The 23,752-nt window shown below is 55.0% G+C and overlaps 1 protein-coding gene across 15 annotated transcripts in view; it reads left to right on the forward strand.

Annotated features, from left to right (window-relative positions):
- Window positions 1-23,752, forward strand: part of WT1 (WT1 transcription factor) — a 181,055-nt gene that overhangs the window by 37,885 nt on the left and 119,418 nt on the right. For 3 of the 15 annotated variants that reach the window (XM_080594775.1, XM_080594774.1, XM_080594776.1), the window contains 3 exons: window positions 11,892-12,029; window positions 18,090-18,212; window positions 18,309-18,411. Coding sequence is in view for 9 of the 15 variants with exons in the window: in XM_080594783.1 (XP_080450909.1) it covers window positions 13,797-14,187; window positions 18,090-18,212; window positions 18,309-18,411 (617 nt within the window). In the remaining 6 variants the exon portion in view is untranslated. Of the gene's footprint in view, window positions 1-11,433; window positions 12,030-12,066; window positions 12,365-12,454; window positions 12,678-13,224; window positions 14,188-18,089; window positions 18,213-18,308; window positions 18,412-23,752 lie in introns of those variants that run through there. The other 12 variants (XM_080594784.1, XM_080594787.1, XM_080594785.1 and 9 more) reach the window with 10 other exon arrangements.

The following is a 23,752-nucleotide window of genomic DNA, read 5'->3' on the forward strand; positions in this document are numbered from 1 at the left end:
TCAGGCCACTGTTTCTTAGTACCATCTGTTAAGTTGTAAAGAATTGATATTTTCTAATAATCAGTTTTCTTCTGCTGCCATTCTTTATTTGTACTGCTGAAGCACCTAGGAACCTTGGTGACAGGCAGTACCATACTGTCCTAAGCACTATATGAACACAGAACAGAGATGAGATTCCTGCTTTTAAGGATTATGAATTCCCATAAAGTGAAATTAGTGCTTTGAAGAACATCAGTAATGACATTATCAGCTATTAATCTGTTCAGTAAATTACGTCTTTTCATGTCTTCATTTCCACATCTCATTCAGAAACATTTTCCTCCTGTGTATAACTATTATTTTTTGTCCTTCTGAAATTTATTTAATGCATTGTGTGAAATATACTAAGAGAAGCTTTACTTGCATTGAACTCTGTGATCACTCCATGCTACAGGTGAGCTTTAGTGCATTATTCTTTGCAACATGGGAGTTCGAGAGATGATTAAGACAGGGAAGAAATGCTCATTAAACTTCAGGAAAAATATAAATGCCTCAGAACATGGGAGAGAGCGAGAAACAGGTAGATTAATAAGTATTCAAATCCAGCCTTGGTGGTATTACAAGTGTTGTTATCACACTGCTGGCTGCTTGATGTCTGGTAAAAATTGTTCACAGGGTAGTTCTTGTTCACAGGAATAGCCAAACTTGATGCTAATAGCCAAATTCTTTGCCATGGCTATGCAGAACAAACATCTCCTGTGCACCCTGGACAGGAATCAGGCATAACACAAAGGTAGCTAATTTACTGCTCTGAGTAGAAATAGGTTGAATAGAAAGCTTTGGTCAGCAAGGATACTAACCCAGTTCCAGTCATTAAGCATCCCCATATAGAGAAGCGCTGTTATGGCTGTTACAGCACATGCACGGTTACGTGTGTACTTTCTTGATTACAGATATCAAGCTCATTTGAGCTTTCTGTTCAGAAATTTGGCAAAGAAGAGACAATGTTGTTTGCAATGGAAATGAAATGAATCATTTCTATGCATCCTTTGTCCGCCTTTGTGAATGCACAGAGGGTGTCTGTTTTGGGAAAATGTGCGGCATTTTTATCTACCTGTTCAGCTCTGCCAGTGGTGGTGAAATTCCAGAATGAAAACACCAGAGAGAGTTTCGGTGTGGCACTGTCTTGTCCAGCTGAGGAAAGGCTAAACACTCATCTGCTTGTTGCCACTGTGCTGCTAATCATAAATGGAGCTGGTGATACAAATTTGATGGGTGTGCCACAGCGCTGGGCAAGCTGGGCTGCTACTTCTAAAGGAAGGAGAGTGGGAGGGAATAGAAACACCAGAACACATATGGAAAACCAGAGCAACTGATGAGAGGCAGGTGAGCTGGCCAGTGAGCTCACTGGGAAGGGCAGAGGACCACTGTCCTTTAGGGAGGTTGTCTTCTTCTCCCAGCTATAGTGACCGTCCCTGCACCTCCAGTTCCTCCACTGGCTGCAAGAGGAACTCTGGTAGGCACAAAGGAAAGGGAGGAACTGGGATAATTTTGATGTTTTGGTTAGGCTACTTGCCTTGGCAACATCCTTTTGGGCCTGTGCCTAGAAGGAGCTGTACACAGCCGTTGGTGCTCACAGAAGTTAAGCAGATAGCAAAAAGCTGTGCATGCAGTTCACAAGTGCAAAACCGACTCTATCACCTGGCAGCGGTGTACGTTCTGCCTGCAAACTACACAAAATACATTCTTAATGAACTTTTTCAGTTACAAAGTCCATTTAAATGACATATGACTTTCAAAACAAAGTATTCAACAGGGCCTATATATCTCTCCCCACTCCTATGTTTGCTTTTCCTGCTTTGGCATGTGACATTAACGTCTGTCATTGCACATCTCAACCTTTGTCGCTTCCTCATGGGGAACACAGATCAAAGTGTTTAAGCTTTGTAATTTGGCATTGCTGGCATTTTTTGTTCATCACAAGCGTTTTCAATGATACTAATGATATTTAGCAAGTTGTGGAGGAAAAATCAAGGATAGAATCCAAAATAGCCTTGGTGATCTGAATTGCTCTCTGAATGAACTCTGAGAAGTTTAAATTAAGATACAGCATCCAGTCTTTCTGTTTGTACTAGAAGTGAGACCGTTTGCAGGTATCATTTGAGAGAAATATAATGTCAAAACTAGTTTTTGGTTTTGTTCAGAGAGGGTATGAGTATTGATAAAAAATGCGTTCTATTTGTTTCCAATTTATTGAGGTATATTCATTTCCAAGACCAAAACTGCTGTCTTTTTATTTTTACAGTCTTTGTTTGAACTAAGATCCACATTCATTGTTACTGAGCTTTAATAATCTAAGGGTCACTTGAAGGGCTTTTGTTTGAGAGACCTTTCAAGCCAAGCCAAGGCAGCAGTTTAGAGAATGTTTCTTGTTTGTAGACAAAAATATATTAAAACAACCAAGGGAGCTATTACTCTTCCACATAATTATTTTTAATGTCTCATTGGACATGTATGAAATGCCTTTCAGTTCCTGTGGGAGAATTACTTTTTTGTTTTTACTTTTTGCAGCATGGCTTTTGTTAAAGTTCTATGCTGCTTTTCCATCGAGCAACGTTTGCCCCAAAAGACTTTATAAACAGGAACAGTATCTCTAGGAATATGCTTCCAATATAACCCACAAGGTACTTAAAGATTTGTCAGTTGTCCCAGGGCCCGATACCTTGCATACCTACTACCACCTATTTTTTTCTGGACATAATCAGGAAAGAACGTGATCCTGGTTCACGGTGGGATCAGCCCTAGAACAGCTGAGAGTCCAGGACCACATTAGGTGAGACAGAGCCAGAAGCCATCCCTGCTGCTGTTCAAGGTAGGGGAAAGGGGAGAAGGGCTAAGACTCCCTTCAGTGCCGTTGCTCTGGTAAATGCATGCCAGGTAATCAAAGCAGCTTTGTGTCCTTGGCATGAAAATTATCTGCAAATGTGCTGTTGTGTAGCATTTTCCAGTTACCTAGGAAAGACTGAAAAGGAATGCATCCTTCTCTTTTATAACAAGAACAAACTGAGGGGAGGAGAACAAATACAGAAATTGGACAAATAGGAAAAGAATAGCACTAGGGGAAGTCAGGAACCCTCCTGTAGGAACATGTTTCTAATACAAATATTTGAGCTTTGCTTGGGACATGCATGTTATGTGCCACTTTGCTGCATGGAGGTGCAGGTTAGCAGCTAGGTGCAGGTGCTTCACTTAGACATTTCCTTCCTACTGAGTATTCATGATCCTTTAAATCTGCTGGTTGCCTGAGATGCCCTTTCCATTTTGAAAGATGCCCAGATACTTCTTGCTCAGGAGTTCCCTCAGGTCCCATAGCAGTTGTCTTGACTCTGTGGCCATCTTGCTTCTCCCAGGCACAGTGGAAGTTTCACTGACCCCAGATGGACCATGCTATTAGAGTGCTTCTTGCACACGCTTCGGGCAAGGCCCCAGAAGGCTTGAGGGCTCACTCTAAACCTGAAACCTGATATGGGTTAAAAAAGAAGTTACGGTTTATCTGTGTGTTGCACACAAGTCATTTAACATGTTGCAGTGCATGTAGCAGAACCAGGAACCTGTCTCTTATCTCTTTCATCAGGGCTGATGTGTCTTCTGTCAATTTACCTGTCTCTTCTGCTGTGAAGGGAAGATCAGACCCTGAGTTTGGGGAGTGATAATGTAGCTCTGTCAGTTTGGATGCCTTTCACAAACATACACCACTATCAGTGTCTTGTCATAAAGCTGATAAAGCTTAGCAAAAATGGGAGAATATATAAAAGGTATCTAGATAACTGGCCTTCCTGACTGGACTTAAACCCAGTTTCAAATATATAGTGCTCCCAGGTTTTGATGAGATAAATTACCATGTTCACCATCTTCAGATGATTAAACTTGAAGTCTTTCAACCTCTGAGCTTATGAAATAGGAGGTTATGTAGGTAAAGTATAATTTGTAGTATGGTCTGTTTTGTAGAATGACCTTGCCTTATTCGTGGATAAGAACCACACATTTCTGGCAGTGAAAGGCTGTGGAAGCCTTTGCTTCAAAGTAACATGATAATAGAAGCAAAATTCTGTAATTGCCTAACACCGTGATTTGTATGTTCTGATGCTTTATGCATGAGTTGCTCAAAAATAAGTGATTTAATTGGGCAAAAAGTTGTCTTTACACGAACTTCACTATCTTGGAACTTGTGTCTCAAGAATCTGTTACAAGATTATAAGGATAATATGCAGTGTCTTACTGCTGGCACAGTGAGAGGAAGCTTATAAAATATTTTGTACATAAAGATTGCTACAAATATGTGCTTAATGACACATTCCTTGAGACAGGGACCATAAAGCAGATCAGGGAATTTTTTGAAGACTCCATTAGTTGATGGCTGCCTGTGAAGTTGATCTTGCAATGTCACCCAAAGTTCCTTATCCTGATTTGACAATTTTATGGCTTTGGTTTCTCACTCAGTTATTCAAGGTGTTTTAGTCATTGGCTGGGTTTTTTTTGCAGCCTTACATTTAGAGATTGCCAAATACAGTTATTTGCAGAATATTTCGTTCAACATGGAGTGCCTCTATTCTGGAGAGATGCAGTTGGATAGAGCTCAGAGGAGGACAGCAGGAAAAATGAAAAGTACTAAATACATGCAGCCTGAATAAGCAATAGGAAAAGCTGGGATGAAAGGACATAATGGTCTATATGGGACTGAAATATGTAAGCATGAGAGAGAGAAGAATTATGTCGCGTTTGGCAGGAGGATGTAATGAGTAATAGATGGAATGATGAAGGGGAAATAAAATTGGCTGAATGAAGAAAAGCTTCCTGACCACGAGATCTTGTTTGATTACTGAAGTTTCCCAGGGGACTTCTGTGATTTGGGAAAAGTTATACAAGACTATTCAAAGCCTCGCAGTACTTCACAAAGCATAGCTCTGTAGTCACCTAATAACTTGGCATCTAGGACAGGATAGTGCTTCCCATCTTTTAACTGTGTTTGAGGTTCTTTGGATTCCTTGCATTTGATGGGCAGTTCTCATCCCTTGTGTACTGGCTGGCCTATGGCTTCTCTTTTGGTTAAGATTACTAATATTACAGTTCATGAAGAAAACCTACCTCCTGTGAACTTGTGCATGCAGATGTGTGTACTGTGGCTGTGGGAATGATCCTGTTCCTTTGATGCAAAGTGCAGGAGACAACAAGGTTAGATTCAGCTGTCTGAGGGGACATGATCTCTGGAGGTGCATTAGGTGGCAATTGCATATGCCCTTGTGTATGTACTGATAAATCTGGGCCTAAACCTAACCCTTCACAATACCTGGGTGGATATTATTGATAGATGGTGTTGGAGTGGAGCATATTGGAAGTATGAAATATTCTGAAACCCTTATTTGACTGGAGAGTTGTTTATGTTTAAACAGAGACTAATATTACAAGTAAAATTATTCAAGAACTTACACAACTTACACAAGAGCTTCCACTCCCTGATGAAGAATATGTAGCTATTAAAGGGCGTTCATGTCACCCATACATAGAATTATTTCAGTACAGATCTGGTGTCTTGGATAAGGCTGGCTCAAACAGTTCCTCTGAGAGGAGTTTATTTGATGAAAAATTAAGCGTGTTTTTAGCTGATATCCAACCAATTTGCTGAACTTATTTTGACTTCTGCCCAGAGGTTTTTGGAGTAACTTGATAACTGAGAATCCATTTTGATTTGAACTCTGAAGAGGCAAGCATGTAAAACAAAAGAAACCCAGGGGTAGTGAAGACCACGTGGCTTCCATGAATTGGGAAGCTCAGTTCATTGAGTTAGAAAAACGGGCTGACAGACTGTTTTCCTGGTACATCTCTTCTGGTTGGCCTTTCACTATCCTCCTTGTATTCTAACAGCTGCTCAAAGCAGTAGAACACATTTCCTCAAATAAATGTATGTAGAGATTGCAAAGGATGCTGCTGCTCAGGGTGAAGCAATGAGAGAAATATTGCTAAGAACTCGGTTTTGAAACTTTACACAATCTAACATCTGCTCTGCTCCCAAGAGCTAAGTGGTTGGAAATGTGGAAGCCCTGAGTTTTGAAACAAATCACACAAAAATGTTATGTTTTCATGTAAGTTAATCCACTAATAAATCAAAAAAAAAATCTTATTATAGGTATACTCCTTTGAATTATCTTCTTATTTGAAAGTAATATGTATTATCTCATGGGGGCATGATTAACTCTGTATCAATAGGTGCATAACTTGTGCATTCTGAGATATATCTAATGTCTACCAAAGAAAAAATGAATAAATCATTTAGATCTGGAACAGTGATCACAATGGAAGTTTCATTTGCAAAGGATTTATGGAGACTTGAAGTCAGTATTATGTTTTGAATAAATGCACCATTGACTAGTATCAGATTTCCATAGGCTTTATCTTGTTTTTTTCTAAGCAACTGCTCATAAACTTTTTAAGTATCTTGATTAGCTTGATGGTGCTACTTCCAAATCTGTCCATACAGCTATTAATCTAAGACAGTGCAATCTATAGAAAGGAATCACATCATTTAGCTGTTCCTTTCACTGATTCATTTAAAAATCATAAATAACAAGTTAACAGGGTTTCTTTGTGCCTTATTTTGTTTCTTTCTTTTCAACTAACATGTTAAATATTTCAAGAGAGGTTTAAATATTTCAAGAGTATTTCAAGCCGGTCTTAATTCCAATGTGTAATTCATCGAACGCTGTTATGGTGTAATAGGAAGGAAAAACAAGGAAGTCGTAGATATGAGCAATTTAAGAGTCTGTGACTCGATGGCTATGGCACTCTTGGTGATTTTAGTTCCTGTGTCATAACAGTACTCAGGTGAATTTAAGAGAATCAAAAATCCATAAATCTGAAGGGAAAGGAATCTCCCATGTCTCATAAAAAAAAAGAAAATGGACTTCTAAAGCAAGTTCAGCACATGGGCTCCCTCCCTCCTCTCCTTTCTTCCCGCACCTCTCCCTGCAAGGTTCGTCTCTAACTGTCCCTGCATCAGTCTCAGCATGAGTTTTGCAAGACCAGTCCGGGTCCCAGTCCGGGTCCCAGTGAGGTCAGCAGAGGCTGCTGCTGAATAATGAAGGTGACAAGCGTGGAAATAGCCAAGTCCTGCAGTGACATGCAGATGAGGACCATACCAGACCATACAGGCACCTGCACAGCCCAGCTGGGTTGTACTCAGTCCTGTGGGGAGCACCAGGCCTTCTGTCACTGCTTGCAGAAGATCTCTCCTGGACTGAGGCACTGGAGTCATGGAGATGACCGTTCACCCCTGCAGTCAGACCAGACACCACATGCAGCAGTATTATACACAAGGGAGGGAATGGCCGCAAAGCTTTGGTCTTAACAAAAAATACATTGAATGAGAAGCCTCGAAATAAAGGACTTGGAAAGTTCCTGTTTTGGTTGGAGCTACACTTCTCCTGCCTGTTGCTTCCAGCTGAGATTTTTTCCAGATAAGAAAAAAATGATCTTATTTGCTTTTTTTGTGTATTGCTGCAATCCAGACGTATCAGTACGTACAGTCCAGAGAGAGAAAAGAGAGGTGTACCATTATATATCTGCGGTTAAGTGAAGGACTGGGTATGCTCAGTTAGGAATGAAGCTAAAGGGCTGCGCCTTGGCTCCATGGCAAGCAGCTGTGAAGGAGCCGCCCTGACGGGGCTGGGAGCAGGGGCTCAGCATGTTGCAGCTGCTCTCCAGCTCCAGCACGTACTGCCACCCCCCTCGCACATCGCATCGCTGGCAGATCGCACAGAGCTGTGCTGTGTAGTGCAGCAAGCGTATGAGTTTCTTTGCTTACTAAAGGTCTCAAGGCGCTCCACAAATACTGCTAGAGGCCATGGTGTTCTGGCGAAATCGACATCACCTCTTCTATTTCTCCAGAGGATGCAGAAAGCATTGACTAGAACCCAGGAGCTTTTGTTCCTCGTCTGCGTTAGGCATCAGGCACATTATCTTCACTGCTTCTCTTTTGCAGTCACTGGACATCCGTAGGATGACACAGGATGACATCCAAAGAGGATATGCTTGGCTTTCCCCGCTGCATGGTGCAAGGTGTTACACCCTGATGGACTGAAGTCCTTAAGCCCTGATTTCAGCAGAACCACTCTTGCCCTAAAGCACACTCAGTCAGGTGCTTATGTTCATGAATTCTTCTGAAGTCTGTAGGATTAGAACAAAATCCTGTGAAGAGGATTGAGATCCTCAGCTGAAGTAAAACAGAATAGCCTCACTGGAGCACCACGTGTTTTCCACTGAAGAGGGCTGTTTGAAAGGGTATCTCTGTGCAGGGGTGCTGCAAAAAAAAGGAGCTTTGCAAGAGGAAAGTGAGATTTGGACTTTGCTTTGCTGTGGTGCAGTTGTTCAACAGTGATGTTGAAACATAAGAAACATAAAAGCATGCATGGTTAGTGGTCAGCAAAACATGTTCACGTGAAATCTACTGGAGAAACTGGTAAGGAGCCATCGTGTTCTGCACCTGCTCTGTAACGCCCTGCAGGTGGGGGACCTGTGGCTGCTCGCGGTGTCAGCTACAAACAGCCCTCGCTCAGCCGTGAGCTCCAGAAAGGCTGCAGTGTGTGAGTGGGCACAGCAGGTTCACTTCGCTTGGCTCTTTCCCACCACTTTTGAATCTTTAAATGTCTGGTTTACATTTCAGGTGTGCACCTGTATTTAAAGCCAGTATTCCAGGAGGCTGAGAATTACTAGGATCTGTGCACATAGCAGCTATTGTTTCTGATTTTTCTTCTATATTACGACATTTAGAGTTAAGTAAGCCTTTATAGTGGGATCGGCATTCTACAACCAGGGAGAAAGTAATTCCTTCGATCTCAGTCACCTTCATCTGTATAACGTGCTAAGTTTGGGAGTATTTTTTGTTTATTCCCTACAAAAATAATAATTTTAATGCCTTCAGAACTATTAGAGATAATGCGAAGACCTGAGTATATTATCTAGGGGCTTTTTTTTTTTTACATTTTCTTTTTTAAGTACCCAGTACCTATAAGACTTCCATGCAGTAGCTTAATCGCTATTTAACAGCAGCTCCGCGAGTACACCCCTTGGATATCCGCGACTTTTAAACCGTCCGAAAGGCGCCAGCGGTACCCGCCGTCCACGGACATGTCCCGGCCGGAGCCTGGGCACGGGCAGCAGGCGCGGGGACCCTTGGCGGCCCCGTCCCTGCCGCGGGGCTCCCCCCTAGCGGCTCGCTCCCCGCTTCGGCTCCGCGGGAGCCTCGGGCCCCGCTCCCCGCCGCCGAGCCGAGCGCGGTGCCGGGGCGCTCCGCAGGTGCGGGGTCAGGCCCGGCCCGGCCCGGCCCGGCCCGGCTCGGCTCGCAGGGCTCGGCTCGGCTCATCAACTGCACGTGCTCGGGGCTCGCGGCCCGGCTCGGCGCTAATGCGGAACAAATTGAGACACATCCCCTCCGTAATTAGTTCCAGCGCTGCAAAGATTTACGGTAAAATAATGGCCCGAGCCCCGGCCACCCGCCGGCACCGGCTCTCCGCACGGCGGCACCGAGGCCCCGGACCGGCGGCGGGGCCCGTAGCGGGACGCCCGCCCGCGGGGGGCGCTGCGAGACGGCTCCGGGCGGCGCGGGGGCGGCCCCTTCCTTGTCCGGCCCGGCCCGGCCCGGCCCGGCCCCGCTCCTTCCCTCGGCGCGTCGGCAGAGCCGCCGTGCTGCCCCGCGGGGGGAGGCGAGCGGGGCCGGGCGGCGTGCCGCTGCCCCTCCGCCCCGCCGGGGGAGGCCGGCGGCTCCCGGCTCCCCTGGTGCCCGCAGCCCCCGGAGCTCCTGAGGGGCGCAGGATCGGGCCCGCGGGGCCGGGTTCCTGCCCCTCTCTCCCAGCCCCTCGGCGCTCCTGGAGATGGTCCGCAGCTTTGTTTCTGCTGCTCTTGGCACTTAAATAATCAAACTCTGATCGGCTCCCTGAGTGAAAGGAGACAGATCCCCCTGTGTGCCGAGAGCGGCTGGAACAGGATTGGAAGCGCTGGGGATTTATCTCTGTTTAAACCAGTCTCCCCCAGCTTCTTAGCGCGAGGGGATCCTTGATGGAGGTCAGCAAAGCGCAGTGAGAATTCCCGGCCCGCTAACCGGTTGGCGTGGCAGGAAGCTGCTTCAGCGGGGCTCAGCTCCCAGCAGGTTCCCCAGCCCGGGTTTCCCGGGATCGAGTGGGGCTCTCCGCAGAATAATCCTCGCCCAAGAAATACCTGTTGTTTGCTCTCTTAGCGTTGGCCTTCGAGCACAGTCGAAGATGCACCGTTTGTCCGGAATTCCCATAGCTATGGAGTAGCCAAACAATTCACCCCGATTGCTGCCCGGCAGAGACTTGGATCGGGTCGAGTTTGAAGGGGAGAGGGCGCAAAGCCCCTGCCCTCCTGGGTCGGGAGCCGGCAGAGCAGCCGCTGCTGCCCCGCGCTGCCCTCTCCCCGCTCCGTGCTTCGGCTTTGGCACAGAGGCCGGGATGGGGACGGCCGGGTGTCCGGCTGCGGGGTGATTCAGAGGGAGACCGGGATCGGGGTCGGCGCCTCCGGGAGGACACGGGCGATGTCCCCCGGCCTGCCGGGGCGCCTCGGAGGGGACCGGCTGCCCCCGGGACCTGCCGCCGCCAGCGCTCCTGGCAGGGGCCGCCGGTGCGTGGCTCCGGCTGGAAAAGCGCCCCTTCACTGCAATGGAGCGGGAGGTGTTATCCCTCCCGGATGCGGGATGCAAGGAACTGGCTGCGGGAAGCGGCTCCGGCCGTTTGCCTAAAGCCTCCCGCCCGGCCCGGGGTAGGAGGGTCCGTGCTCCCCTTCTCGGGCTGCTCCGCTCCGCTCCGCCGAGGCTGGCCCGGCACATCCCCGGTTCCGTGCCGGGCCGCTCCGTGCCTCGGCAGGCTGCTGTGCCCCTGCAGGAGGCAGGTGCCGGTGTCCGGCGCTGTTCCCGGCCGAGCTGGCGACCCCCGAGCCCCCCGGCCGTGCCCTGCTTTCCCCGCCATCGCTGCGGGCTCTGCCGGGAGCCGCGGGGAGGGAGGATGCGCTGATGGCCAGGGGCGCTTTTTGTTTCAGCGCTTGGTTGTATCCGCTGGGGAACGAGAGAGAGGCGACGATGTGGAAGGACTTCGGCTGCTCTTCTTTCTAGGTGGAAGAACGCAGTCCTAAGCGATCAAGAAAACGTTGTTCCTTCCCTTCCCGGGAGATTTAGCAAGCTAGCTTATTTCAAGAAAAGAGAAAAGCGCGCTAGCTAGAAAAATGTTCTGCTGCGGGAAGGACTTTCTGTTTGTGCTAAGTCTAGTTTTCACGTGAAATAAAATACTCTGCTTAGATCGACCAAAGGCTTGTATGTATGTATGTGTGTGTATATGTATGTACTTTGTCGGTTTTAGAGCCGGCGGTTAGCGGGATGCCGATTCTGCACCTTTCCCCGGTCTCCCGGGGGAGCCCGCGGGTGCGGGGCCAGGGGACCGGGGGCACGGGGAGGGCAGAACAGACACGGGGGCGGCAGGGCGAGCGAAGGGGAGCGCACTGCCCGCCCTACGTGTGGGGTGCAGCTACCGACCCCCTTCCGAGGTTGTTTTAGTTGTGTGTGTACTCGTAAAAAGCAGCGGAGCCTGTAAACTTAGACGGTCTTTAATATTGGCACAGATAATCTCCAAATCTTTCGCTGTTATTACTACAAGCGAATTCCTGTAACAACAAGGTTTATTGACACATCAAAACAGGTGATTTAAAAGCAATTTGTCTGAAGACGGTTTGTGAAAATTAAAACCGTTTCACCCATAACAAAACCCGACGGTTTTGGTTAAGAAGTTTAAAGAGAAAATGAAATTACACTCGGTTCCTCTAATAACGGGCCGTTTTAATTTATTCTGTTGCAGCATTTACCGTCTGAATTTTAAGACGTCGTTTCAAGGTCGGCGATGCTCTGTGACAACCTTTAGTGCCGCGGGGGAAAGGGAAGGTCGCGGCGCAAATTGCCACCGGGAAGACGTCGGGGTCGATCCGTGCAGCGGCAGGTAAAGGCTCCCCGCCTCGGGGTTAAGCTTCAGCCTCCCCCTGGAGTCGCGGCAGGGACATTTGGGGTCCGGGGGTGGGGGCTGCGTGCCGCTGGCTGGGCGCTGGGCGATCCTCGGGCCCCGCAGCGGGCAGCGACGGGAGCGGCACGGCCCGGGGCGCGGTGCTGCCGCTCCTCCTCCGCACGCTCCGGTTCGCGAGCGCGCTGCATCGAAATGCAGCCCCGAGGAGCTGCCCCACGCGTGCTCGTAGGAGCTAATCCTTCCCCCAGCGCGGCTGATTATTAACTAGTGGTTTCGAAGGAAGGAGGAGGGCAGGATCCCTCGTCCCGCGTTTGGTGAGAGCGGCTCCCGCGGGGGCGGCGGCGGGCTCGCGTCTGCCCCGGGTACCGGGACGCGCCCGGCCGCGGCGGGCACAGCGGCGTCCCGCGGGGGCTGCCTGCCTCGGCAGCCGCTCGGGGTGGGGGGAACGATCGTGGGCCCCCCGGCTGCCGGGGCCGTCCCAAAACCTGCCGTGCCGCCTGGGGGGTGATGGATAAGGTGCCGTCGGGGGCTCTCCCAGCACCGCGGCCGGGATGCGTGCTGTGGAGCTGCTGTCCAGGAGGCTGGGGAGCGAAGGGAGAGACCGTGTCTTCCCGGGAGCAGTGCCAGGTGAATCTCCCAAAAGCACGTTACTTATGGCGCTGCGAGCCCCCCCTCCCACACCCCCCACACCCCCCCCAGCTGGCCAGCCGCTCCCTTCCCTCTCTCGCAGGGCAGCTTGGAGGGGCCAGCCCGGGGCCCCCCAGCCCGGGGCCGCTCAGCGAGCGGGAGCGGCGGGGCGTGTTGCGGAGCGGGGCCGGGCGGACAGCCCGCAGCAGCTCGGGGAGGCGCGGATTCCTCCCCCAGGAGGAGAGGCACCTGGAAAGACACTTTCCCCTCGCTGGGTCCGCCCGGCCCGGGCTGGGTCACTTCCCCTCGATCCTGCAAGGGCGGCGGCTTCTCCACGCGGTCCCCGGGGCCCGTGACCCCGCCGCCCTCGGGAGTCCCCCGGGCCACGAACAGAGCTGGCAGGGGAAGTCGTCCAGCACGTACTTACTGGCCACCTGGATCCCTCTAACAGTCTCGCCAAGTCTCCTAAAGCGAAGGGATGTTAGGGTGAGATTTAGTGGCGCTTGCACCAGAGGAAGGGTGGGAGTGATGTGTAGGGGAGATATATTCTCCCCCGGTAACCTCTCCCCCTCCGTCCCCAGCTCGCGCGGCCCCCTCCCCCCCGTGCCTGGCCTGGCTCGGTGCAGCAGAGCGGGCTGTGGGCAGCCCCTCGGCGGAGGTTGTGTGAATGGAGGATCGGCGTGGCTGACTCCTCCTCCCCGGCAAGCGCCTCTATTTGAGCTTTGCAAAGTTGAGGGCGAGCAGGCATCCGAGGTGAGGCGTGCGAGGCGGCTGTGCCCCCCCAGCACGCGCACGCACGGACGGACGGACGGACGGACACACGGCCGGGCGGACACACAGCCACGCACGCACGCCGACCGCCCTGCGCTGCGAGCGGGCGCGACCCCGGAGGCGATCCTGGAGAACAACCTCGCCCTGTCGCTGCTGCCGGCTCCCGCAGGGCTGGACCCGGGGAGCTGCGTCGCGGAGCAAACCTCCCCCAAAGGGCTGAGCTCGCCGGCCTGGTGCCTGCAGCCGGAGCCGGCCTCCGGCTTGGCAGGCAGGGGCCAGGTGTCCTGGAACAAGTGCGGCCCGGCGGGAGACTGGCTGCCCGGCGGCAGGCAGAAGGTCTGCGAGCAGATGGGGTCCGACGTCCGAGACCTCAACGCGCTGCTGCCCTCCGTGCCCTCCCTGCCGGGCAACAGCAACTGCACCATGCCGGTGAGCAGCGCGGCGCAGTGGGCTCCCGTCCTGGACTTCCCCCCGGGGGCCTCCTACGGCTCGCTGGGGCCGCACTCCTTCATCAAGCAGGAGCCGAGCTGGAACGGGTCGGACCCGCACGAGGAGCAGTACCTGAGCGCTTTCACCGTCCACTTCTCCGGCCAGTTCACGGGCACGGCCGGGGCTTGCCGCTACGGGCCCTTCGGCGCCCCGCCGCCCAGCCAGCCGCCCTCCAGCCAGGCTAGGATGTTCCCCAACGGGCCCTACCTGCCCAACTGCTTGGAGAGCCAGCAAGCCATCCGCAACCAGGGTAAGGGCAGCGCTGCCGGGCGCCCCGGCCTCGGGGGCCGTCCCCGGGGGCACCCGCGTACCCTCGCTGGATGCAGACAGCGGGCCCGCGGCGGCCGGCCGGGGTCGGGCGAACCGGCCCTGCCCGCCACCTCCCCGCCCGGCACGGCGGCAGCCTCGCCCCGGGGAGCCGCGGGAGCCCGGAGCCGCTTCCCCGCACGCCCTCGGCCGTTTGTCCGCCTCTTGCCGAATTGACCTCGGGAGCGCCGAACCCTCCCCGGGCCGGGCTGCGCACGCAGGGGCGGCTTTTGGTTTCTTTTCAGCATCTCGGCGGTCAGCGGTGCGGTGCCGCGCACCCCGCACTGCCACCCTGCTGCCAAACTCGCGTGGGCTGCGGGGCCGGCTCGGGGCAGCCCCGCAGCAGGGACGGGGCTTATCGGCCACCGGCCCTTCCTTCTCCGTGCTGCTGGTGCTACCGCGCCGAGGGAGGCAGAGCCCGCAGAGCTTCGGGCCGTGGTTCCCGCTGCTCCCGCCGGCCCCAGACCTGCGCGTCGTGGAGCTCCGGCCCCGCACTGCCCGGCCAGGGGCCGTGGGGCCGCCGCTGCCCCTCGGCTCGGGGACGGCCGGGAGGAAGCGGCGGGGCTGCGAGGCCCGGCCGCAGCGGTCGCCGCGGGCTCGGAGCCTCCGGCGTGGGGTCGCCGGGTCCTCTCCGGAGCGGGCCGGAGCCCAGCCCCGCGGCTCGGGCCGGCCCCGCGCCGTTGGCGGCGCTTGGTAACGCGGCCCGGGGACGGCCTCAGGCCTGCAGATACGCTGACAGCCCACGCCGCAGGGCCGGGCCGAGGGGGATGGCCCCGGCGGGAGCCGGTCGCTTCGGGCTGTCCCCTTGCGCCCTGGCGGGCGGGCTGCGAGGGAGGAGGCCGAGGCCAGGCGGGAGCTCCGAGCAGCCCGGCGGGGGCGGCCCGGGGGGACGTCTGCATCGAAGGGGAAGCTCGGTCCCGCTGCCCCGGCCCTGCCGCCCCCGGCCCCTGCCCCTGCCGTCGCCCAGCTGGCGGAGCGGAGCGGGGCGGCAGGGCCGCAGCCCGGCCGGCAGAGATGCGCAGCATCCCCGGGACCCGCAGGAGGCTCGGCCGCGCCGGGCGGGCGGCGAGTCCCGGGGGTGCCGTGCGGCGGTGCCAGCAGGCCTGGAAGTCGCGCGGAGCATCTGTTTGGTTTTGGTTTAGAGAAATCCTCCGAAAGGATTTCAGGTATCCGAGAGGGTTTTTAATGGCCGCGCAGAAATAGCGACCAGGAGGGCGAGGGGATTAAAGCCGGCCCGTTTTTAACCACCCCGAAGGGAAGCGGAGCCTTTAACGCACAAGAGCACGGCGCCCGCGTTGGCGGCGGCCCTGCCCCGAGCAGGGCCGAGTGCGGGCAGCCCCCGCAGCCCCCAGCCCGCAATCTCCTCGGGACAGCGGCAGGCTGCGGGCTGCCGGCTGCCGGCTCGAGCCAGCGAGCTGCGCCCTGCGGTTGCGCCCCGTTACGGGCGCGGCGGCCGCGCAGGTGCGTGTGCCTGCGGAGCCGTGCCGGCGGCAGTACCTGTCTGCGGAAGGAGCTGCCCGCACCTCCCGGCCCGGCTCCGGTGCTCCGGAGCCCTGCGAGAGCCCGGGGGAAGGCGCGTCCCGGGGAGCGGGCGCTGCGGGGCGGCTGCCTCTCTCCGCTCGCCGCGGGGCAGCGCCGGGGCCCGGCCACCGCTGCTGCAGCGACATGCGGCCGGCTCCTTCGGCAAGAGGGAATTCGGCAAAGGGTGTATGCTTTTTTTTTTTCTTTTCTTTTTATTTCCCTTGGTTGTTTTTATTTTTTTTTTCGGGGATGGATGAAATGTTCTTGCTTTCGCTCTCCTCAAGGTTGAACTCTTGGTTTTCTAGCCGGTTCTTCCGACCGTGGGAAAGACGTTACCTTGGCTCTGCGATGACACTTCTGCCAAGTCTGGGGTGGGGTGTGGGGGTAGGGAGCCGAGGCTTTGAAACCTCTGCCCAATTTTCCTCTTCTCATTCGCCTGTCTCTTTCATCCAGCTGGGCTCCTCCAACAACTGGATTCCTCCAGCGGGCCCCGTTCTCCAACAGATGTACAGCTTTCAATTATTTTCAGCACATTTTAATCAGGCCTGGCTCTGATAACGCCCTAATTAAAGAGACCTCGCTATCGGCAGCTCGGTTCAGAACTCAACTTTCTTATCACATTCCTGAAGCTTTGGGTCAGGCAACACCGGAAAATGCGGCCAAAACATCGTACTGCTCCGAGCTGAGTTTTGAAGGTCACCAAAAGTCTGCGTCGGGCCAAAAGTAGCGTAGAAAGTGTCAGTGTTTTCTGAAAGTTAAAAAAAAAAAAAAAAAGACAGAAGGAAAAGGGGAAAAGGGAGTTGAAGGTTGAGCCTCTACCCTGAGGGCTAAGGGAGGAGATAAGGAGCGAGAAACAGCTGTGGGATGGGAGTCCGTGGGGTACCGGCCTGTCAACGCTGCTCGCATCGCCGCGAAAGGCGCTCTGCTCTGCTCTGCTCCGCTCCTGGGGCAGGGGCATGGGTGATAGCTTGGGCCGGGAGAGGGTGAGCCCGCTGCTGCCCCGGCCCCGGAGTGCTAGGGCCAGCTTAAAATCACCGCAAAGGTGAAGGTTACAAAGCCTTCAGGTTGTTTTTTGTTGTTGTTGTTTGTTTTGTTTTGGTTTTGTTTTGTTTTTGTTTTCCCTCCCCATCGCCCCCTTCATTTCTCCTGCGCAATTCCGCAGGTTAATTAAACCCTGTAATGTCGCAGCATCCGTCTGCAGAGACAATAAAACGCAGAAGCCACAGTCGGCTCCCTTTGCTGCCTCCCCACTTCGGTGTCTCGGCAAAGCCCCTGTGGTTAGCGATCTGCGGCGGGTACAGCGCCGAGCACCCCCGCAGCAGCTCACACAGCCATGCCCCGGCCGCCCGCCGCTCCCAGGCGGGGCTGCGGAGGATGCCCGTGCTGCAAGAAGTCGGCTGCGAGCGAGGAGCGTGCGAGCAAGCGCTGGTGGTTGGTTTGGGTCGTGTTCCCAGCCCGCGCTGGGCTTTTTGTTTTGGTTTGTTTTTTTGGAAGAGCGGCTCTCGGAGGAGCTCGGTTCTCGGGGTAAATGCTGACGAGCCGAGAAGCCTCTGAGATAATATTACTTTGTAATTACTTTTTTAGCTGAAGTTGTTTAGCCAGCTCCAAGTCATTAATGAAAGTTGGTGTCCAAGCACCTGATTTACGATTTCGTGTCGGCCCGGGGTCAGCAGAGGTGGTCTCTTTCCATCTGAATCTGCTCGGCGTAGGAAACAAAATAGGCTGTTTATTATTTTGGAGAGCAATTTTCGCTGAAAGGAGGAGTTTTATTTTTGCATGTAACATTCCGCCTCTTTATTGCAGACTCTTCAGAAAGCTGCTCTTAAAAAAAGAGAGAGAGATTAAAGGGTAACTTCTAAATTGGAAACGGCAGAGGAGTACACAGAGCAGATGGGAATCTTCCTCTTTAATATGAGCAACAATTAACGAAAACATCCTTTTTATTACCGAAGCCGATCTGTTCTCTTTAAACACGAACGAGACTTCCGACTGTCCGCCCCTGGGAGCGGGCTGCCCGGCCCGCCTCTCCCGCGGGGCTGCCCCGCGCCCCCGGCTCCCACCGCGCCGCCCTGCGCCCGCAGCCCCCCGGTTGCGGTCCCGGGCGGGTTCTGGGGAGCGCGAAGGAAGGTCACAACCCTCGCCGCGGCTTTTCCCCCGCCGTGCCCGGCAGCACCGGGGCAGGAGCGGCGGGGCGGTGAGCCGGGGCAGCCCGCGGCGGCGCCTCTTGCTCGACGCCGGCGTGGAGCCGCCCTGCGGGAGGCTGGCGGCGGGCTGCAGGCCGGGCGGCCCGTGACCCCCCTAACCCCGCTGTGCTCTCTCCGGCAGGTTACAGCACCGTGGCTTTCGATGGGACTCCGAGCTACGGCCACACGCCGTCTCACCACGCTGCACAGTTTACAAACCACTCTTTCAAACACGAGGACCCCATCAGCCAGCAGACCTCGCTAGGTAATTCCAGGCGCCGCTGCCGGGGCCCGGCTCGGAGCCTGGGCTGCCCCAGTGCAGGACGCGGCCGGGGCTAACTCTCTCCCGCTTCCTCTGCAGGGGACCAGCAGTACTCGGTGCCTCCCCCGGTGTACGGCTGTCACACCCCCACGGACAGCTGCACGGGCAGTCAGGCCCTGCTCCTCCGGACCCCCTACAACAGGTACCGCCGCCAGCAGGGAGCTTTGCCTGCCTGCCTTCCCCTCGATTCGCGCGGGGTGCTCGGGCGGGGTCTCTCCCTGCCGTATCGTTCCAGCAGCTTTCCCTTTGCTGCGAGGAAACAAGTTCAGTTTTCCCTTTCTCTAAAAACAAAACAAAACAAAAACCCAACAAGATGCACACGTTAAAAAAGAAAAGGAAAGAAGAGGCTGTCCCTCCAGCCCGGCCCCGCCGAGCTTTCCGGGGCCGGGTCCCCGTTCCGGGGGAACCCTCGGCAGGTGCCAGCCTCCCGAGCGCAGCGGGCACACGGCTGGCGCAGGGCCGGCTGGCGTCCAGGATTTGGGGTTTGCTCCGGTGCGCTCTTCCTACCGCCCGGGCCGAGAGGAGAGGCACGGGGCAGCCCGGCGGAGCCCTGCCCGGCGCCTGCCGCAGAGCATCCCGCGCTGCCCGAGGCCGTGCGGTGCCCGCGGCCCCTCCGCCCCCGTCCCGCGGCCTCTGCTCCGGTCCTCGGGGTGCAGCCTGCGCTCGGCGCGGCCCGGCCACGTCTGGGGAAAGGCGGCGGCCTGCCCGGAACCGGGAGCCCCCGCTCCTGCTCCCCTCTGCTGCCGGGAGGGCGCGGGAGCGCTCGGCAGTGGGCGGCAGCGAGGGTCGGGCGGGCAGCACGGGATGAGAGGCCGGAGGCTTCGGCACGCAGACCAGGAGCCCTCCCGATGGTTCCCGGGGGTGGAGGGGACCGGCCTGCAGAGAGGTTGTTTTCTGAGAACGGGGCAATACAACTATGGGGTTTCCTTGCCGGGAGAAAGGTGTATCTGGAGCTTTGCTCTAAGCGCGAACTGGCCTTACAAACAGAAGGCCCCGTTGCAACAGCGGTTTCCCATTTTCTTCCCTCTGGCGTGGGGGCTGGGCGCGCCTCTCGCAGTTTTACAACGTGTTTAGTGAGCAGGGAAGTTCCCCAAAATTTATTCTTCAACTTTTTGTGAACTTGGAGCCAGTCCCGTATCTTCGAGTTGCTAAGTAACTCTAGCACACAAAACAATATGCCTCTGCGAAGGAAGCCGCGAGCGGCTCCTCTTAGAGGCCGGTCATATCATCTCTGATTAATCAACACTGGACGCGGGACAACAAAATTCTGTCACTTCCAGAAGCCACTTCTCTAATGAACGTGAGTTGACGTCAAGGGAAGGAGGGAATGAGGTAATGAAGGAAGGAAAGAAGCCTATCCAGAGAGATTAGCCTGCGGAATAATTGGCGGGGAGAACTCCTGCGCCGAAGTGGCAGAGATTGCTCGCCTCGCAGGGAAATCTATAAATATGATTTGTGGGGAGGCGTCGGGAGGGCAGCTCCGAGCCGCCGCTCCGGGAGCGGGCCGGGCCCCGCCGGGCCCCGGGGCTCTGCCCCCGCTCCGCGCCTTGGCGCCGGCTCCCAGGGAGGCGAGGTGTAAAGGAAGGCCGCAGCTCCTCCCGGGAGCGGGACCCTCACGGGGAGCCAGCGCCAAGCCTCTCCCGGCCTCTCCTTCGTTTCCCCAGCGGGCGGCTTCGGTTCTGGCGAAGGGGTGTGGAAAGCCCGGCCCGGCGGGTACTTCTCCCGCTCATCCCCCGGAGCGGTCATTTTCGCACGTAGGGGAGCGAGCCCGATGCCGGGAGGCGCGATCCCAGTGGGATCCGTGCTTCCAGCCTTGCCCCCGCGCAGGAGGGCGTCGGGACGGGCACCGAGCGCGGCTGGGCACGGCACGGCACGGCCCCAGCCCGCCTGCCGCGGGGCCCATCTCGTCCCGGCCTCGGCCTCCATCCGACTCTGCTCCCCGGCAGGTTTGCTGCTTGCCTCGGTAGGATGCGGATTAAGCCCGTAAACCTCCCTGGAGCCAATACTGATGTGCGTGGGGTGTGTAAGTCGGCAGAACTTGCTCCAGGTGGAGGGAGAGCCCCTGCAGTACAAGGCCCGCTCCGGCAGCTCAGCCTCAACAGGTGGGGGAGCTCGGGGACCCTCGTCCCCACCTCCCCGTGTTCTGGGGGGGAAGCCCGGGGAAAAGCGATTTTCCCACCGCACGACTGTTCTTCCTAGGAAGTGTCGTCAAGGAAGAGGGACGGCCGGTTACCCTGAGAGACATCAGCCACGTTCCCAGCGGCCTGAAAACCAGCCGCGCTCTTTCTGTCGAAAACCGATTTGGCTGAATCTCTGTACTTGTTTTTAAGGCCATGTTTATTCCGTGTCCCTTTGCGAAGCTCCGTTTTGCTTTCGCAGCCGGGCGCGCTCTGCCCTCTCTTTACAGCCCTTACAGGCCGAGCCTGCCGTGCCCCCAGCGCGCCCCCCGCCAGGGGCGGCGGCCCCAAGGCACCGCCCGGAGCCGCTCTCGGCTTCCCCCTCCCTGGGCAAGGGGCCGCGGGCCTCGGGGCGCGCTGTCGGGTCCTGGCGTGCCGTCCCCGAAGGCAGGGCCTGCCGCTCCGCCTGGAGACCTTTCCCGTGTCTCCCGCACCGAGGCAAAGCATGCAGGGAGGCGAGAGCTTGAAGCGCTAGCCGAGAGATCGTAATTCTCGGGCTGGAAGCGAAAGCATCTCAGCAATCTCGCCCCGGCAGCTCTCGCTCGCCGCTTGCTGCGCAGCCCGCCCCGCTGCCAGGGAGCGCTGGGGCAGGGGCAGGGGCCGGGGCCGGGGCCGGCTGCAGCCGTGCCCCGCTGGCCGGAGGGCCTCGGGTGGCCGGCGCTGGCCGGTCCGTCACGGCGAGGATGTGAACTTTTCTACCTCGCGCTGTTTAATGTAGTAAACATGCCCGATGCCGAAAATTTACTGTGAGTCACACTTACAAAGACTTTAAAAGTGGAGGAGTCTCGGTTCAGATTATAGCTCTTTCTGCGCAGAGGTCAAGAACTCGGTAATACTGCGATGCAGGCCAAAACAAACTCTATATGATCTACTACTGGTTTCCTTTTAAGTTCCCTTTTTGCTCAGCTTTGACTTCCTTTTATTCCACTCCAACTTACATTAATCCCCCTTGTAGAAACGTTCCCCCCCCCCCTTCCTCTCGTTTCTCTTTAAAAGCATCTCCGTAATGAAAATAAGTTATTTTTAGTGTCTTCTCTGCGGCCATTTGGAGGGCCGGCGGTTCAGATTGGAACCAACGCAGGCACATCCCCAGAGACCCCGCTTTCCTTCTCATAACTCAAGCCTCATTCAAAGCCGAGATGCTGAGCGGGGCTGTTAGGTCCGTGAGATCATCTTGCGGGGCTGTCAGTACCAAACCGCGCAGACGGAGCTGCCCGTGTCCTGCTCTCCGTCACGCGTCAGACGCGAGACACCCGATCCTTCCTTCCTCGGTGCCCGGCGGCCCCCGGGCGACCCGCGGCCAACGCCGGCCTTCTGGGGGTGCGATCGCTCCGGGACGGCGGATCCTCGCCCCGCCCGGCTGCGGTGGGAGCCGCGCCCCCCCGCCCCGACCCCTCTGCCCGCAGCGCGGGGCAGGGGCCACGTCCCGGGGCCACGACCCGGGGCCGCCCCAGCGGCAGGGCAGAGCGCGGTTCCGCTCGCCCTCTGCCCGCCCGGTTTGCGCGGAGCCCGACGCGGCTCCCTGCGGGGCGCCGAGCTGGTGGCGGAGGTGCCAAGCGAGGGGCGAAGCGCGGCTGCAGGGTGGCGAGGGCAGGAGGGGGCTCTGAGGGCGGAGGTGCGGGCGGCGGGCTGGGGCTTCGCCCCGCTCGGCAGCTGCGCCGCTCTCCGAGCGGCTTGTTCGGGGCGCTGTCACCCAACCGCCGCATGCAGTACAGTGGCTGCTAGCTAGTGACAAGATGAATAAGTGTATTGCTTTATGAAAAAGCAAAGGAGGGGAAAAAGTGGATATTGTGGGGGAGGCTCTTATAAATGAACTGTCAAGAGAAAGAAAGTTAAAGGGAAATCTCCTGCTGTAAATGCATCGGGCGGGCACTTCTAATAAAAATCAGGGTCCTGGAGGAATTAATTACAGCAGCATTACAGGAAGAATTCGTGGAATTGCAAAACGTAGTTGGCACAGACCAGCACGAGCTGCTATTGCAAATGGGGAAACTGCAGGAGAGTTTAACAATTCCTGAGCTGATATGCAGGACATTGTAGTAGCATAATAGCAGTGCAGACACACTAATGAATAATAGCGTCCAGTGATACTGACAAATGATATTACACATACTTCGAGATTGAAGTCACTTAATTTGTTTTTATATGCAAAAGCTTCCCACTGGAATCTGACTTTTGTAGGTCGCTTCTACCTGCCATGCGGGAAAAAAAAAAAAAAAAAAAGAACAGCTCCGCAGTAAGAACGATATCGGCTCGCTTCCCAAGCCCCGCGGATTTAGGTGCGATCCATCACAGCAGACGTGCGTTTGTCGGGCATCCATCACGGCGCCCGTTTGCGAGGCCGGGGCGGCCCCGGCCGCCTGCCCCCGGGGGGGCCGCTCCTTCCCGAGCCCGCCGGGCCGGGCCGCCCGCCCCCCGCCGCCCCCCGCCGCCCCCGGGCCGCGCTCTCTGCAGCACCCGCGTGTGCCGCGGCCCCCCGCGCGTTCCCAGCCCGCGGCACCGAGCGGGGAGAAAGCCCGGCGCGTTCCCGTCGTGGGGTTAGTTTATCGCTCAGCCACTCCATTTTTCTTCGGCTTGTCAAGCCCCTCTATGTAGTCCCATCCATCAGGAGCCACGATAGCTGTTTCAGTCCATTAACCACGTGATCCTTCCCACTCCCGGTTAAAGCAGTTAACAGATTTGCCTTTTTTAAACAAATAATCTGCTTTGTTAGCCCACAGGTCTGCCTGTATTCGTTTCATTGATTTCAATGTGCCAATATCGGATGTGACTTTCCTGTAAGGAAAACTTTACCGATCTTTACACATTTGCAGTCTTGCAGATTAAAAGAGACTTTTCAAGGGCTCTTTTCTTTTTTCTTTTTTCTTTTCCTTTTCTTTTCTCTCTTTTCTTTTCTTTTCTTTTCTTTTCTTTTCTTTTCTTTTCTTTTCTTTTCTTTTCTTTTCTTTTCTTTTCTTTTCCTTTCCTTTCCTTTCCTTTCCTTTCCTTTCCTTTCCTTTCCTTTCCTTTCCTTTCCTTTCCTTTCCTTTCCTTTCCTTTCCTTTCCTTTCCTTTCCTTTCCTTTCCTTTTCTTTTCTTTTCTTTTCTTTTCTTTTCTTTTCTTTTCTTTTCTTTTCTTTTCTTTTCTTTTCTTTTCTTTTCTTTTCTTTTCTTTTCTTTTCTTTTCTTTTCTTTTCTTTTTCTTTTCTTTTTCTTTTTCTTTTCTTTTCTTTTCCTTTTTCTTTTCTTTTCCTTTCTTTTCTTTTCCTTTCTTTTCCTTTCCTTTCTTTTCCTTTCCTTTCCTTTCCTTTCCTTTCCTTTCCTTTC

Source organism: Anser brachyrhynchus, assembly GCF_964034855.1.
Source record: "Anser brachyrhynchus genome assembly, chromosome: 5".
Taxonomy (NCBI): domain Eukaryota; kingdom Metazoa; phylum Chordata; class Aves; order Anseriformes; family Anatidae; genus Anser; species Anser brachyrhynchus.